Source organism: Cyrtonyx montezumae, unplaced genomic scaffold, assembly GCF_038088225.1.
Source record: "Cyrtonyx montezumae isolate F1298 unplaced genomic scaffold, pur_monq_1.0 scaffold_2, whole genome shotgun sequence".
Classification (NCBI taxonomy): Eukaryota; Metazoa; Chordata; class Aves; order Galliformes; family Odontophoridae; genus Cyrtonyx; species Cyrtonyx montezumae.
Window position 1 is genome coordinate 42,025,001 of NW_027071936.1, and position 18,812 is coordinate 42,043,812.

The 18,812-nt window shown below is 34.4% G+C and overlaps 1 protein-coding gene across 1 annotated transcript in view; it reads right to left on the reverse strand.

Moving 5' to 3' along the window:
* TUSC3 (tumor suppressor candidate 3) overlaps nt 1–18,812 on the reverse strand; it is a 100,924-nt gene that overhangs the window by 59,244 nt on the left and 22,868 nt on the right. Inside the window, exon 2 of the mRNA XM_065736120.1 lies at nt 6,582–6,751. Within this exon, the coding sequence (XP_065592192.1) occupies nt 6,582–6,751 (170 nt within the window). The remainder of the gene's footprint in view (nt 1–6,581; nt 6,752–18,812) is intronic.

Sequence of the window (18,812 nt, forward strand, 5' to 3'; positions counted from 1 at the left end):
CATTGCCATCCTGAAGAGGGCAGTCAGACAACATCAAAGGAACGCGTTAAAAAAAGTAGCTTCTGTAGGGCACTGTTCTATTAAACCTGTTATATTAAAGCAGGACCATTTTCATCATAAGAACAAGATAAAAATCACTTCATCGTGATTCTAGCATTCTCCTTAGTCTGCTTTTCACTTGTGATGAAACTATTTCTGGGAAATTCTATTTCTGGGAAATTCGGATACTCCAGATATGCCACTACTATCTGACAAAGGCCTCTTGTTCCCCTTGATCTCCATGTATTTTTACATCTTTAAACTACTTTGAATAATATAAAAAAGTAGAGTATATCTTCAGAAAGTAACATTTGCAAAAAGTCTTCATAAATTTTCTGTAACAACATAAAAATGTTCTATAACAAAGCACTTAAGATAGTAAAGCATTCTGCAGTTCACCCTCATAGCAGCTCTTGGAGAGTGTGGAAGGGGCAGACTGCAACAAGGAAGAGTAGGAACACACAGATAGGGAACTACTATTGAACATCCTACAGTTACTGTACTAAATTACAAAGACTACATCCACTGTATCATTTCCCAGGAATACACAACTGATTAAACAAATCACATTAATAATTTCTGAAATGTTCGTTACTCCTTTTTAAACACATTATTAGTGTAAGAACTTGGATGTTAAAAATTCATTCTCCATTTAAAATCAGTTAATACAAACTCTGTCAATGTTAATCTACTTGTATACCTCTACTGTTAGTTAATATCAATTCTACTGCATGTTTACATTAAGCAACATCAATTCTATAGAATTGTAATATATATACTGTATGAAATTATTATTATTATAAATTATATAAAATACTATATAGACATAGGACAAGATCATACTTTGGATGAACTCGTCAGAATAATGTTAGCTCTCTTCTTGTTAAGCTTGATAGGATTTTTATTAGAGAAAATTTAAATAATGCTGAATTCACCTCTTAATTTTGTAAAAGAGGGTAGCAACTTAGGAACTAGCAATGCCATTAGAAATTCTAACTAGTCTTTAGAGAACAGCTAAACAGATCAAAATGGAATGTTACTACTATGTTCTCCTAGAATATTCAACACATGGAAAAGAAAGATGCTAAGCAAGTGCTCTACAAAATTTCTTTCACTACATTCATTAAATATTTTTATATTACACACATTAGATACTAAAGTTTTATTTAGAAAAATTAATTATGTAGGCGTCTATGGCAGATAATTACATTTGTATAGTTTTAGTTATATTAAATTAAATTAATTTTACTCAATTAGTCCAGCATTATAGTATGGAAAATACAAAGGCAATGTTCTCGAAGGAATAAAATAGAGTGGAACTATTTGCCAAAGAAAGCACTAGAAACATTATTTTTTGGCACCTTATGGACTGTAAAAAAAAACATCAAAGAATGTACAATTGCCAAAGAATGGACTAGCAGGTGACCTCCTAGTTCTTACCCATCCACTTAAATAAACTGTGATCAGTATAGAAATTTAACTCCAAACCAACTCTTGTATTTTATTTGGAATAGTTTTCCCTAAAAGAAGAGAGGAAGAGGCTAAAGACATAATTTTAACTTCTGCTACTTAGTATCAAGATAACAAACTAAGAATGTTTATTTGCTTCTGGTTTTATTTAGAATGACTCAGTTTCATGGTGGAAAGCATGAAAGAACCTGCCATTATGTCCAGAATATTATTTTGTGCTATCCATACAGTATGGATAGTAGTTAAAAACAGCACTATTTTTGGATTCTAAATATTAGTAATAACAGAAAGCAAGTTAAAATTAATGCTATTTTGTAGAATCTGAGAAGTGGAAAGGAAAAAAAAACAAAAAACAAACAAACAAAACCCACCCAACCACCACCAACAAAAAAGACTAAGGATTCTCTCTCAAAAATAACTACTATCCCCGAAAAACAGGACTCTCCCATACTTCTACTGATAGAAAAAGGGGAAATGGTTTTAAACTAACAGGGGGGAGATTTAGATTAGATACTACGATATCAGAGGGTGGTGACTCACTGGAACAGGTTGCCTAGTGAACCTGTAGATGCCTGGCAGCATTCAAAGCTAGGTTAGATGAAACTCTTGGAAGCCTGATTGACTAGGTAGCAACCATGCCCACAGCAGGGGTTTGGAACTAGATGATCTTTAATGTCCCTTCCAATCCAAGCTTTTCTATCAGATACTAAATTGTACTGGAAAAACATATGTACGTAGAACTTTCAGTGACTCCTTCCACACCCCACTCCTTTTCTGAACAAGAGCTCAATAAATAACTCTCTCAGTACAGCTAAGATGTATGGCAACAATTTTCTCACTATTTACTTTTTTGCTCTTGAACAACCAGTAGAACACTGAGAGGCAGAGAGATCCTGTCCTTTTCTTTGTAGTAAAATCTCTTCAACAAACAAATTTTTTAATTTTTTATTTATTAACTATTAACTTGTTTGATCAGCTACTTGGAAACAGTTCTCTGACATGTTCTTAAACAGTGAAACTAAAAGATTTTCTTTCTTTTCTAGATTAAAAAAAAAAACCTCTTAGATGTCTCTTACTGATAGAATAAATGATGATAAAAATATGCGGACTCTGTTCTTTTGTATACTTTATCATTTACTTCTGCACATTGTGAGTCAACAGCAGAAGACAGCTAAACTTAAAAATCCTTTATGAAATACAAGTTAAATTTAGCTCAGCACCCATATTCACACAAGCTATACACTGAAATATAGCGTATCTATTATAATTCTGAAGGAAATGCAAAAAGAAAACCTATAAGCAATTGACTTTTAGATCATTCTGCAGCAGGCTTTCTGCAATAGCTACAAGCTTCCTGCAACAGCTACAATTATTTCTTGATAGAAATCAGCCTAGTCACTCAAAATGTAACAAGTCTTCAAAAAGGATGTGCCATATCTCCAAAACGTTTATTATGTAGTCTTATACATTACATAAAAAGACATTTATATACTTTTACACTCAGACACCTATTTATAGATACATATGCAATTTCATCTAATGGGAGAAATCAGTGCACCTTTCAATGCAATCCAAATTCAAAAGTTTTTAAGAAAACAATAGCCTGGTCAACTCACAATGGAAAAATCACTCATTGCACAAGCTTCTCTCCATTACCAGTCTTTTAAGGCTCCTCCTTCCTAAGCACAACCTCGGGAAAACTGTATGGAAAAATTTTTAAATTAAGATGAACACCAAATTGATCTGTGTCTCAATGATTGGCTATATTGTCTCAACAAATTGGCTATCTGTTACCTTTTCATAAATACCTGCAAGTTAATCTGTTTTGGACATAGAATAAATCAATGCTGCAAGCTTATAATTCCTAACTTTTAAATATACATATTTGAAAATTTTTTGAAGTTACAGATGAAAAAAATATAAGCAAACCAAGCAAAACTTCATAAAGAGAAATCATTAAATACAACAATATGATGTGTATCCGGTATAAAGAAGCCAAGCAATGGTTGAATATGTAAGTTTCATAAAATTGACAAGATAAGAAATAATCATTAAATATGCTCTTTTTTCCATTTGACTTTTCCTAAGCTGATGCACAACATCATGTATTAATTTCTTACAGGAATGAAAAATGCTTCTCATTCCACTAGTACAAAAGATCTTGTTAAGTTAACTTTTGCTACAGAATGGCTATTAAACACTAATTATGTTTTGATTTTAATGAAAAAGATAAGCTACTCTAACTGAAAGTTTAATTTTTACACACAAGTTTCGTTCAAACATCTGAAGTCCCAAGGATTCCTCTGTATGCAGTACTGAAAGTGTTAAGTTGGCACTGTTTCCACACGCTTTTTTGCACACCTGTCATTTTTATCTGACTGATGTGACAATGACTTCTCCTTTCACACAGAATAATAACTTTTATTTTCTGAGAAAAAAAGGGTAACTTCCCCACATTCAGATTCTTATTTTACAGATACAAAACCAAAGAGTTTTAAGATTTGGCTATACAACCAAGTTTCATCTAAAATTTGGAACTTCCCTGGTGTTTAAAAGGAAGGAAAAACATCTTTCTTAATATCTTTTAGACAATGACCAAACTGCAACACTTCAGCAATGTACAGACATAACAACCTTTAGCCTGATAGAGAACATGATCAACAAATTGATTTTACATTCACTCTGAGAGAGTGCTGAAGGTGATACTAACTTTCAGGATGAAAGAAGTTGCCTCTTCATCACAGGTAGCACAGTCATTCAAAACGCTTGCAAGGTAAGTCACATCAATTTTACTGTAAGCCTGGGCTCATTCAGGCTTTATTCATTTGGCTGTATTTAGAAGGTTTATTAAGGTATATGAAGGGTATAGGTTATTCTAATATAATAGGACACACAACTTCTTATGGCCTCAGATGTGCACATCTACAATGGCCCGCTCTGATGATCAGCTTTTACTGCTCTTCTCCAAAAGAGTAGCACATCATCCACCACTGTTCCCCTATCTGTTATTAATCTTATTTTTTCTATGATGCTGTATTATTCATGCTTAGCTTCTGAGGTAGCTCTAAGCAGCAGCAGTACACTACATTTCCCTTACAAAAATAATGTTTTTTAGAAACTAGACACTTAGATGAGATACTAAAACGTCAAATCTAGCCAAAGAGCAAAGATCCCCCCTACCTTTTTAAAAAAAAGGTAATTTAAACGGTGTTTAAGGTGTAATTTTTAGGGGGAAAATGTACTAATTCTTGGGACAGTTATTCAAGGATTTCAGGTATTTTTAAATACGGCACTGTTTTTGTTTTTTTGGATGCAATTGTTTTAAAAATATTATGAAGAGTAACAGTTTAAATCTTGGACAGAAGCATCATCACAGAACACTAGAGATTTACTTAAAAATCTATTTTTCCTTTAGGCAAACTAGGTACTGAATAACTAGCAATAAAATAACGTGTGCATTTCAGTTCTGTATATCCTATCAGTGTTCATACACATTAATTAGCCATTGATTTGCAAATGTCGATTTTCCTGATAATGGTTTTATGTGCAGTATGATCAACCTCATTAAATTCTTTTTATTCCACATGAAAGAGAGGATCTCATCTTCACAATCATTTAAACAATCCTAATCAAAAGCAGTATGTTGATTTTTTCCTCCTATGCTTAAAGATTTTCAGTTGCTTCTGTACATAAATGCCTGGACTAGCATATTACAGGATAAAGCTTATGAAAAAGTTAACTTCCTTAAACAAATGCAGTTGTAAGCAAAATTAACTTCCTTAATAACAGCAATATTTATGCTGTTTTCACGTCCTGCAAAAAATCTGTACATTACATAGAGAATGAATTTGCTACTACCATTATAATGACAAATACACAGATTCCTTATAATGCTGAACTCCTGTACATTTATCTACCTGTTAAGAAAATAAGGAGCAATTTAACATATGGTAAACATTCAACTCTCAATTTGTCTTCTAAAGATGAACTCTGGCAATGCAAAGAAGAAACAGAACCCATGTATAGGAAGTGGTAAAATAATATTCCTTTGACTTAGGACCAATTTTGACCAAAAAAAAAAAAAAAAAACTATGACAAAGTTCAAGGAAAAACATATAGAACTACAGGTTTAAATCTTACAACCCTACTCAAATTGAAGTTTCTGTTGTTAAGAGTTGCATTCCATCACCTTACAAATCCAGCAAGCTACTGCATTTATCAACTTTGCATATTGTTTACAGTGCACTTGCTTAAAACCAAGAAGTATTTCTTCCTATAAAGCTTATCTATTTCACAGTTCTACGCAGCATTTTGCTGCATATTTAGATACTGTTTAGAACATCCAGCACAATACAGCCACATATTACTAGACTCAGTAATTTCCAATGCATGTTTTGGCTGAAGAAGGTTTCATTAGCACAGTTTCTGATTTAGTAAGGTAATTAAATACATGACTAGCTTTCAGTTCTTTGGCCCCATTCCCACATCTATCATTAATCATTTTTGGATTAATTCAATTGAACTACAAATTTGCAGAAAAATATCTTGTATTAGAAGAATACCATTACTACTACAATATATACTCTAAAAGAAGCTACCAGCACATATCGAACTGTAGTGTCAGACATTCATCAGGAAGTATGTCCTCGTGGAAAAATATGCTTACATTTTTAAGAACTGTTCAAATCCATGAAATCACAGACTCACGTCTGTACCAGAGCCCTGGATATCACTTAACTGAAGAAATTTGTGGGATGTCATGTTATTAAATAATGATTATGGACTTTATCACAAAACACCTTTGGAGAGACCAAAGCATAAAGCAATTTCTTATATGTATTCTTTTTATTTTTTTCCTGTGGTGTACACATTATTCAACTGTAATTTAAAAATGTTGAGAAAACTTCTAAAAATTGTTGAAAAAGATTCTGTAAAAAAACACACGAGGGTGTTAAACAGTAAATATCTGCCCCACGCAAAGAGCAACCCTACTCCTATTGAACAACGATCAAAATGTTAACTTGTAAACTGAGGTGAGAAAGATGGGAAAAAATCGCTACAGTGTAAATTACCTGCAAACAGAGCACTGCCGTTGTGGCTGAAGAGCAGTGAACATCACTATCACTGAGTAGTTACGAGGTGGAGCCTTCACAAATCTTCGAAATTTGTCTCCATTCATGCGGATGACCGAGCGCCTTGAGCTCCACTCCATTAGCTGTTCCACCTTCTCAGCCAGAAGATTCTGTAATTGAGGACAGAGAAGAGGAATGCTTAATCTTAAACTGCAAGCACTCTGTGGCTATATTCTAGTTTTGCATCCCCTGAGCGCCTACTGACTTAACCTGTAAGTTATGGGGCAACTATATAGTACAGTTTAGCCTTGTATGTAGACAAGTAGATCACAAGTATCTTAAAGTAACCGTTCGGTCTTTAAGAGAAACCATACATAAAATGAAATCAGACATATAGCTTGTTACCTAGACAAAAGAGTAAAGCAAGCATGAATAAATGAAAGTATGGCTGTCATTTAACTTCCACGCAACTTTAGAAAATGAAACATATCATATTATATATTATACATATATAATAACATATTATATCACATACTCTATTTAGTAAAAATTAAATTACAGGAAGATACTGTCAAATATTATAATGAAATAAAAATCTGCTAAAGAAAAAGTAGATGAGAAAATTGGATTGTATGACACACAGAAGCTGAGTGCTGTGGGAGGGAGACAGAAGGACAAGAAGGACAGGAAGATAAACAGAAATGGAGACAGAAGGTGAAGGGGCAGCAAGCAAGAGAGCAACTGAGGTCAGAAAATTGGAAGGTGAGAGACCTATGACAAAGCAAGCATGAGTTAGCAATGGGCAGAGAAACTAATGAGGATCTAGGAAAAAGAGAATGCGATGACAGGCATGAATGAATATGAACCCAAATACTGTGCAAGAAACATTCAATGAGATGAGGTTAATAAATAAATAAACAGGAGAATCAGTATAAAAATCAGTAAGGCTATATTAATACATATCATATCTACGAGGGTGGCTCCAAAGGTACTTCCTCCTATTTTATCACATTGGCCCACTATATCAGAGGCAGTTGTTAATAGTATGGCAGTAAAGGCTGAACAATTTGGCAGTCTGCCAAAATGGCATCTGACATTGAAATGCATATGAAGCAAAGATGTGCTTCTGAATTCCTCCATGAGGAAAAAAAATTCACCCATTAACATTCATCAATGTTTGATGAACATGTATGGAGACCAAACAGTGGATGTGAGCAGTGAACGATATGAAAGACAAGCCACATTTCAGATGGCTATACAGATTTTTACAAGCTGAGCATGAAGGCTCATCTTTATCATTTATGAAAACAGAGCTAACAGTGGTGACTATGCTGAAAAGTAATGAACAGTAATGTTTTCTAGCTGAAAATTTGCTCTATCAAATAGTGTTATTGCGCTCTTTGTGTGTGTTGCAGCTTCCATGGAAATAAACAGGAGGTATTACTTCCAACATGACCTACATATATTAGTGAAAGACTAAAGCACAAATATTACCAGAAAATTAGTCTTTCAGATGTTCCATCCTATAAATTAGAAAAAATGCGTGGCTCTTGTACAGCTCCTTATAAAACACAAACTGTAATCAGAAGTTTCAAGTTTAAAAAAAGATTTGATCAGTGTAAGTCATAAATAATTTTGAAATAGTTTTTGTCCCTACTAAGCCTAAAAATAATGCTTTGAATTTTCATCGACATTCTCGTATTTTGACTGAGATCTATAATCACCAATCTGAATGAGAGACTGCAACAGGAGAATCAGGAGAATACCAATGAAACAGTTAATACTAGAACTTTTCTTCTGATAAAAAGTTTACTAGTTATTTGGTAGTTTCATTTCTAAAAGATACTATGAAACTTCTTTAAAACAAAAAAAAGAAAACAAACAACAACTAAAGCAAACAAACAAGCAATAACAACAAACAGCAGTCTTTTTCTAAATGCACCAGATAAAAAGCTATAAAATAAACTTAGCAAATATACCTCACTAGACAATCAGGCTAGTGTTTCAGGAATACGAAGCTATCAGGTACAATTTTACTACTCGTTCAGAATCCAATGAAGCAATATACTTTTGTTTAATATAAAACTACAATTGAATAGATGGTGGATAACTACATACATCATAAAACTTCTATAGATCAGATTACCTAATCTTAGGTCACTGATTGCACTTTATTATCCTACCACTTTTAAAAGCCATTTCTACTCCAGAAAGTCTCCTTCTGTAGAATTATTAATACAAAAGATCTTCTAGAGTAGCTCTAAACTTCACAATCAAATCTGTGGAATGAACTTTATTTTAAGGCCTTCTGGTTTATAACACTGTGCAGACAGCTGAAGGTCTGATACTGTCCGGTCATTTATAAGATCTTTACACCATGAATGCTGCTCCCCTCATTTAATAATGAAAGAAATTCATCTAGTGTTAAATGAGCTTCTGCTGTAGTGATGCATTTTACTTTAAAGTTGAGTACAAATGTTCAGGAAATATGGCAGATTTCAGCATTATAACTGTCTGTTTTAAATTACTATCAAAAAGGCACTAACTTCTTAGTCTATGTGCTCCAAATATGAGCAGTCTATTCAAAGGGAAATAAACGTATGTTTTAAATGCTGAAGACAGCAGTAGACTGAATTTCACAATCGAGAATGTATCTTCAATATTTTTCTAAGAAAACTGAGTTGTTAAAATAAAACTGTATAAGAATAAAATAAAATGGTTGTTGAATAAAAGCATGACTGAGCTGTATTTCCAACAAAAAAATTTCTCCCATATAAATCAACACTGTTGAAAAGCAAAGGAAAGAAAACTTGATAGGAAAAAGGAAGTGTATTGATACACAGGAAAGCACTATTAGAAAATAAAGTGATCTATCCAAAATTATTCTTGCAAAGAAAATAAATATGTCCTTCAGCATATTTCTTTCCCCAGTAACCAACAAACCACACAAGTACAAAAACTAACACCATGAGGCTTCTGGACTTTTACAAATATGTCAGTAATTCACCTCTTCCCACCTGACAAACTACTCTGTTTGCCAGAATCCTTCACAGCTAAAATAATGATTAAACTTGATCCACTCATTGTGAATCTAATGAAATTCAAAAAGGCAAAGTGCAAAGTGCTGTACTTGAACTGGGGGCAATCCCAGGTATGTGTACTGCTTGGGAGAAAAGCACACTGAAATCAGCCCTGACAAGAAGGACTTGAGGGTCCCGACAGATGAAAAGCTGGACATGAGCCAGAGTGTACACTTGTAGCCTGGAAGGATAACAGTATCCTGGGCTGCATCAGAAGAGGCCAGCAGAGAGAGGGAGGTTACTGCACCCCTCTACTCTGAGCTTGTAAGACCCCAGCTGGAGTACTGCATCCAGGCCTGGTGCCCCCAGCACAAGAAATACGTAGAACTGTTGAATCAGGTCCAGAAGAGGGGCACAAAATTATGAGAGGGCTGAAGCACCTATTCTATGAAGAAAGGTTAAGGGAGCTGGACTTGCTCAGCATTGAGAAGAAAAGGGTCTAGAGGGGAGCTTATAAACAGGAGGGAGACCAAAATTTTACATGGGCAGATACCGACAGGAATAGGAGGAATGGCTTTAAACTAAAACAGAGGAGATCTAGATTAGTTATTTAGTAGAATTTTTTTACTCAGAGGGTGGTGAGGCACAGGCTGCTCAGAGAAGCTGTGGATGCCCAATCCCCGGGATGTTCAAGGTCTGGTTGGAGAAGGCCAAGTGTGGCTTATTTGCTGAAAGACACACAGCCTTACCTATGGCAGGGGATCGGAAATGAATCATCTTTGAGGTCCCTATGATTCTATAATTCTCTAGACAAAACTCATCTAGCAATGACTGAGATACAGTAACAATTGTTACTCATTATTAAGAAATTCACAGATAGTAACTCCTTTTTGCTCCTTTCTGTTCCATAAAGACCCTACATTTGCTTTAGCTTACTTATTTACAAAGTTGCTATAAATATTTACTAGTTAATTTACACGTGATAATTCAATGGGACTATTTTAGTTGAAATATTGAAAAAAATCACAAGCATAAATCTGAGGAAAGGACCTTCTTTAAGAAAAAACAAAACAACTTGGTATTTTGTTTTATTTAGGACAGGGGTTTTTCCATGAAGATCGTTTTTGTTGCTTCAGCAGGGAACAGAATAATTCATGTTTTGGCCTCAATCCCATTAGGCAGATGAGCAGTCCCTACTGAAATCAGGTTACTAGAAGAGCAACATAATTCTGCTTTTGTCCCTATGGCTAACAAAGGCATTTTCCATTGAAGTTGTCTGCACCACTGAAGCAAGAACAAAACAAAACAGTAAAGTTAAGAGTTCCTCGGCTGTAAAGTTAAATGTTCCTTGGCTATAAATCTCAGTTTCCACTGAGGTAATAAAATACCTATGCTACCTATCAAAACTGAAGGCAAGCTGTAGCAAGTTACCAAAAAAAAAAAAAAAAAAAAAAGATGCTGGCAAGCTTGGCTTCTGGCATCTGCAGTTGATTAGAAGCTTCCAACAAAATAATTCCCAGTTGGGGACTGCTTCCCAGCAACGTCCCTATCTCTTTGTTGCTTCTTAAACCAGTAGAGCTTGGCATCTACAGGCCTTCCTTTTAGTATTCTGTGACTAGCAGATTAGCAACTCTAAACACACCTTTTTTTATATATTCTCCCTAAACACAATGTCTATAAGATAAACAACAATAACCACAACCTAATATATACAGATGTTTTCCCTAAATTGACTGTTAATCTTCTGTAAATTTCTCTAGACTCAGATAAAATCACTGGGGGAAAATAAAAAACTAAATAATCAGATTTTCCTGAGTGTTTCACATTACATAAAATTTATTTTGAGTACTTTTTGTCTTTAAACCTCCTTTGATTTGCCTTGACTACAGTTAGAACATCACTACACTGGTAACTTACAGCATAAAGCACTATTAAAAAAGTGGAAGTTGAAGAAAGTGATCCATGTTCCCGAGAAATGTTAGTTTCAAAGGTAATATTTGGACGAATTTCACTGTAAAAAACAGAAATACCAAGGCTGATAAGACACATTAGACTCATAAGTATGACTCTTAATCTGACATCCACCATGAATTACAACCTGTTGTAACTTTTTTTTTAAACTATTACTCTTAATGTAACTAGAAAAACTACCTGTATTAATAAATGCATTACATTTTTACATTGAATGAATAGTTAACTTCTCCAAAAATCATAGACATATAATTATTGGGTCCATTAGGCTAATGGCAGAATGACAGCGGAATTAACAGAAATAGTGCTTATTTAAAGTCATTCATTTCTCTGCTATCTGTTGTTCACCTTGTGCCCGCATATAAACATATACTATCTATATCTGTTTTCTTGATTATACCCCAAATATTTCAACCTTATCCAAAAAATACCTACATTTAATTAAGTAATTTTATGTAATTGTTTTATGGACTTTATTTCCATTTTTAAATGTAAATGTTACATGACTACTTTCCCCCACAAACCTTCCTGAATTTTCTGCAAAAGCAGGAGTTTCTCTAACTATTCCGTACGGTTTCTCTCTCTTTCATTAAGAGGTAATGCTAAACTAGAGCTCATATGGCATATGGATATCAAGTTCTTTTAAAAAAGTAATTACTTTGATTCTTGTTTTATACCTAATAAATTAAGTCCTTTGTTGAGAACCCATACTGCAGGTGTTTCTTTCCCATGTCATCAGTTATGTTTTTTTGGCTTTTTTCTTTGGTTAAATTTGTTTAATAAACGAACATGTATTAAAGAAAATATAACTACTGATATACATAGAAATCTTTTAAGACAGTAACTTCTCTGAAAAGAGATAAAAGTATTATTTCTATTTACAAAAAGTCATTATCTAAACATAATAATGAGAACCCATGTTAGCTGGCACAGTACGACTGATTCAATATTATGCTCCACTGACTTGAAGTTGATATATTTCTGATGGTTTAGACAGGATTTGTTTCTTCAAGTCAGACAACTGATTTTCATCATTATGCAAAATAGCCTAGATTTTGTGGAAATAAATTTAAAATGTCCTTTTAAGGTCTGAGTAAATAAAGCACTAGAGAACTACAAGTACTGACTTTTTTTTTTACTTTAGCCCACAAGACCCATTACCAGCAACTAAAGAAAAAACCTTTTTGATTTCCTATTAATATGGCTATTATCTGATAATTCTACAGGAGACAATGTGTACATTAAGATACATTTTCTTTTCCACAGTAGAAAATAACCTACAGAAAGTAACCTACAAGATTTTTATATGGATTTATTTGATCCCGTAAATTTCCATGAATTTCCATGAAGTAAAATCCAAATTTGACTGTTTTCAAAATACAGGAAATTAACTTTTTTGTAGTATTTTTCATCATGGTCATAATTTGTCACAAATTTTATTTCTCGTGGATGTAAATATTTATAAAGTTCAACTAAAATAAAGTTAATCGTATTTATTACTGAGTATGGTTCTGGCACTACGAATAAGCACAAATCCCTTCCTTGGAGATGTTTAAGATGAGGTTGGATGGGGCCCTAGTCAACCTGTTCTAGTACCAGATGAAGAGGTCAGTGGCCCTGCCTGTGGCAAAGAGGCTGAAACTTTATGACCCTTGGAGTCCCTTTCATCAGAAGCCATTATCTGATTATATGATTTCATGATCTCTGTTGTATTGCATTAAATACCACATTCAATTCTTGCAGAGTATACAGAAACAGGCCTGGGTAAGATGCCTTATACAACATAACTATAGACTTTTCTCCCTATGTCATTGTTGTTGTGTTGCTTTGTTGTTTTTTTTTCCCTACAGTATGGAGGTAATTAACAATGAGGAATATCAGAAGAATGCATTATGAATTTGAGATAAGATACTAAAACAAAAGCATCTGCTAAACTTCATAGTATATCTTGTTTAGATCACCCTTATACTGAAAGGATGTTACACTTGGGAGAGTGTAATATAGGACAACCAGGATGATTCTGAGACTAAAGGTTGTAGAGGAAAGCTTAACAAGTTCCATTTATTCTCACTGGAAAAGATTCAGGGTGACCTAGCACAAAATATTATGAAGTTTCTTGACCGTAAGATGGGGGAAAAAAACCACTGCAAAATATTAAAATCTGCGCCAACAGTTCATTTCACACTATAAATGACTGTTTTATTCAGCATTTAGAACTCTTCAGATTCCTGACAACTTGATATGGCTGATCTTCATAGACAGGTAAACTTAGGTCTTTTAAACAGATGTTCTATGTTAGTTCTATGCACAGCTATTATTTTACAAGTAAAACCTTCATTAGTCCACAAACACACCTTACAGCTACAGACCATTGGAACATATGCTGACATTCATTCGTTCAGACATTTCTTCAGACTATTTCACAGTTCTAGCTAAGCCTACTACATGCTTGCTTAGCTAAGAGAGCCTTTTACATTAATTTCCATCAGTATTTTCACTAGTCTCAGGAATTCCTCCAAACATATTATGAATTCTTGTAGTTTATTAGATCTCTTTAAAAAAGGAAAATTATGAATAAAACACATTGCTACAGAGAGAGCCATTTCAATCAGGTAATCCAGGATCTGTCTGTTCATGTGTTAAACAGCTCACAACAGAGAATCTCACATACTTTATACACAACAAAAAAACGCTACTCATGAAGAAAGGTATATATCAGTATGATCCTCAAAAAAAATCATCTTCAAAATTGTCCACTAATATTTTCTGTATCTGTGGCAGAAGAACAGGAAGAAAAAAAAATCAACATTAAGTTGATTTGATGTTTCTTTGGAATGTATTATAGGCAATTAGAAACAAACTAAGCCTGAAGTTCAAGAAAACAGTTTGCATGCCTGGACTTCATCCTCCACAGAATGACTCTAGATTTCAAAAACCTGCCTAGATGTAGGTTTAGTTCACATTTCTTCAACAATTTCAGAGAATTCCTGAACAGCTGAGGTTGGTAGGGGCTTCTGGGTCCATCTGGTCCAACTCTTGCTCAAGTAGGGACACCCACAGCAAGTGCCAAGGCCCACTCATCCAGGCAGTTTTGGAGATCTCCAAGGAGGAGACTCCACTAGCCTATGCCAAAGCTCAGCCACCCAAAGCAAACAAGTACTTCCCAATGCTTAAACAGAACCTCCTGCCCACTGACTCTTCGGGCACCAGATGCCACTGAATAGCACCTTCTTTATCTTGCCTTCAGTACTCCTGCACACTGATAAGTTCCCTGTGAGCCTCTTCTCCTGACTAAATAGTCTCAGCTCTTTAAGCCCTTCCTCAGTACCTTTCCAATTTCAAAACACTAGATGGAAAGTATGATATTTAATGCATACATGTGAACAGTACTAACAGTAGCGCCATCCTATTTTTGGTTCTTCATGCATGTGAAGCAAATTCTCCTATACAAAATAATAGCATTTCCAGGAAAGAGAACTTGAATGAGCACAGATACTAACAGTATTGCTCTTTCGTTCAAAGTGAATGTTGTGACCATTTATTCTGTTTTTCATGATGAAGTAATTTAGAAATCTACATTACTAGAAGGACCCATACTTTCTTTTCCAGCAGTATGTGCACAGTTCTGCTAAATTCACAGGTCACCCACTCAGCTTTTTCTACCCCACACTTCCTGTACATTCCTGAGCATATTTGTGAAACTATGAATTTTTATGTTTACAGATAATAAAGCAGTGATGGTGATGATGACAATAACACACAAAGGTAAATCACTTTCATATTTTTGCTTTGGTGAAATACTGGCAATAAATCATCATTTGAAAGAGGGGCAAAAACTGAACTATAGTTCAGAGTATTACTGTATGCTGAGACAAAAAGAAAGAACTAGCTCAGACAAGTCAGTCAAAATATTGTGAAGATGAAAGAAATTACACACATATGGTCAAGTGCCTCAAGACTCAATCTTAGACAACTATGTAACAGCATTTCTGAAAAAAAAAATGAAGAATGTGAGCAAAAAGATTTGGCTACCATTTTATAAACAGTAATATTACAGACATTTTTAATAAGCCACATATTGCTGAGCACTCTTCACTATGCAATCTCCACACAGAATTCTAAACCCTTAAAGCTATTGATTACTGTGCCACCACTTCAGCTAACTAGTAATCAGATAATCAAACCAAATTACAGCAGATAACCAAACTGTAGGTAATGATGAAAAGGGACTTACTTCATCATCATCAATTTTCTAAGTTACTTCAAATAACATTCCAAGATGCAAATCTTGTAGGTTCTATTTCATATCACGGAAAGACCTGCTACAATCAAATCAAGTTTTAACAAAACACCTTCTTATAAACTTCTATCTTTGGAAAATCAACAACACTTTACAGTGAACTAGATTCTAAAGGAAGAATGGTATAAAATATTCTGTTAAAAGAAAGGCTGCTAATAAATTTCACTTCAAAATCATAATCAGACAGTGAATATGATACAAATCAGAGATGCTTTGGTTCCATAAATGAGTGAAAACCTACCACAGCAAAGGGGAATGAAAGGGCAGAAATTAAATTATTGTAAGGGTACTTAAGCACTGCTTACTAATCAAGAAATATACTGCTTGAACAAGAAAACAATGACAGCTCCATCAAACATGCTGTAATAATGTTGACACAATCCCTTAAATAACGAATGCAAGATTTATTTATTCTTTAATAGCTCCATCAAGGAACATAGCAGTACTTCCAACTTATTTTGTTACTATATAATGGGCATTTAAAATGAGAGAAGACAATATTAAAGAACATGAAAGATTTTTAAAGAAGGCTAAATGACCTTTAACTAAATCCATCAGCAGAATTCTTATAAAGAAGGTTTTCCACACAAGCAAAGAAAGATCAGTTAATTTGATCTACAGGCCATGTAAAACATATTGCTGAAAAGCATTCTGGATATGAGCATGCTGGCTACTTAATCTCTCCAAATTAATAAACAGAATAGGCAGAGGTAACGGATTTGCCTTTTTGGTATTACTGAGTGAATTCTCAAGTATCTGTTCTCTATTGGCACCTTTATTTTTAATAAATAAGAGCAACCTTTCTTATTAGAACACAGGGAAATTAAGCAACAGTTAAATTTCTCATCTGCTTCTTCACAACACACTGAATAGTAAGAGAATTAAAAGGCTAATCTCAGAGCAAAGATGCAGTGATAAGCAATGGATAAAAATATCTTGAGTCAAGATATATAGATAACTATTTTCTGAAATAGGATATATAACTATGCACACGTTGGTCTACATACAAAATGAGAATTTCAAAGCTTTTACTCTGAAAGTTGTGATCAAACTGGTTATCAAGCTTTGAAGTAGAAAAAGTTAGTATTGTTAACCAGAGACACTGGTAAAATACTCACTGCAGCTATCAGCTACATTTGTGTCTAAGATTCTAATGCCAAAAACATTCAAAGAATATTAAAGTTTGAAAATTTAAGTAGTATCATAAATAAAAATTTAGATTGCACAGCAAGCATAACTATTCAGGGTACAACCTGCAGATCACTGTAAAATGGCAGTGTTAAAATTTTGTCTGTCATTGGCCTCCTGTGCTGCAAGCGCACACTGCCAGCTCACGCTGAATCTTTCATCAACCAACAGTCCCAAATCCTTCTCCTCAGGGCTGTTGTTCTCAAGCCACTCTCCGCCAGCCTGTATCTGTGCTTGGGATTGCCCTGACCCAGGTGCAGGACCTTGCACTTGGCCTTGTTGAACTTCATGAAGTTAGCACAGACCCGCCTCTTAAGTCTGTCCAGGTCCCTTTGGATGGTATCCCTTTCCTCTAATATCTCAACTGTACCACTCAGCTCAGGGTCACCTGCAAACTTGCTGAGGGTGTACTTGACTCCACTGTCCATGTTGCCTATGAAGATGTTAAATAACACCAGACCCAACACCAATCTCTAAGGAATGCCTCAGAATACATGGATAGTATATGCATCCTGCCACAATGAGTTGTATAAACATTTGAAGAGATTTAACAAAAGACTCAAAGGTTTGGGAGGAACTAATGGAATGAGTTCAGTTTTCCTATAGTTTTTTGCCTTAAGCTTACATTTTAGTGTCTCATAAGACATGAACAATAGTTACAGATCTTTATGCAATGGCAATAATCACAGTATCTTTTTGCTCAAGAATTCTAAGATACTGACAAATGCTAGAATTGAAATTGTCCAAGATATGGAGGTTGCACCTTAAGAATGGAAGAAAGACAAAGTTTTGTTGTTCCTAAAAACTAAGTAAAAATAATCTGCTTTGTGTCATATGATTGGATATCCAATTTGAATTTGTTTTTAAAGAAACACAATTTCATACAATATTAGTAAGAAACTTATTACTAATATTTGTTCTTGTGCTTCTGAGCACAAGTAGTATTAGTTTAGTATTTTATCAGTGTTGGAATTTAAGGAGTTCCCTGTTGAGAAAAAGAAATTAAAAATGAAAAGAGATGGTAAAACTATAAAAGAAAAGCAGACATATAACGAGAACCTAGTCTTCAGAGTAATCAGGCGTTTTGTTGTTCTTGTTGTTTTTTGTTGTGGTTTTTTTTCCTAGCAGATACTTCTGTCTTTGATTACCTGCAGGCACTCTGATCCACCCTCCAGCACAGTGAGCTCTTTAACAGCAACTCTGCCTGGACAGGCCAAGCACCAGCCTAGTCCACATCAATTCTGGACACCTACAAAACACTGCAGGAACTGATCACATACTACTATATACTCTCTTGGTCCTCATGATTTGTACTGAAGAGACATGCTGAAATAGAAAATGCTATCTTTGTCTTTAAAATAACCTCACGAAGGATGAATATTGAAAAATTACTGAAGCCAAAGGCTGTGTTATCTTTAAGGAACACATCCATATGTGCATGAATAAAATGTATGCACCTCTTCTTGGTTAGCAGCTAAGTGAAAAGATACACTGTAGCTAATTCAATTTATTATTTCACATTTAAATATCCTACTTTAGAAATCTGCATTCTGTAATATCAATATTAACGCACTAGTTAACCACACTACCTTCCAGCACCCATTCACTTTTCAATTCCTATCCAGTGTGCAAAAAAAATAAAATAAGAAAAGGCAAAGCAGAAACCTTGTTTTACAAACTCAGCAATGGACAGAAGGAAACTTCATGCAAAAGTTCCTCCTTTAAGAACGAGATCTGCAGTGCTACACTTTT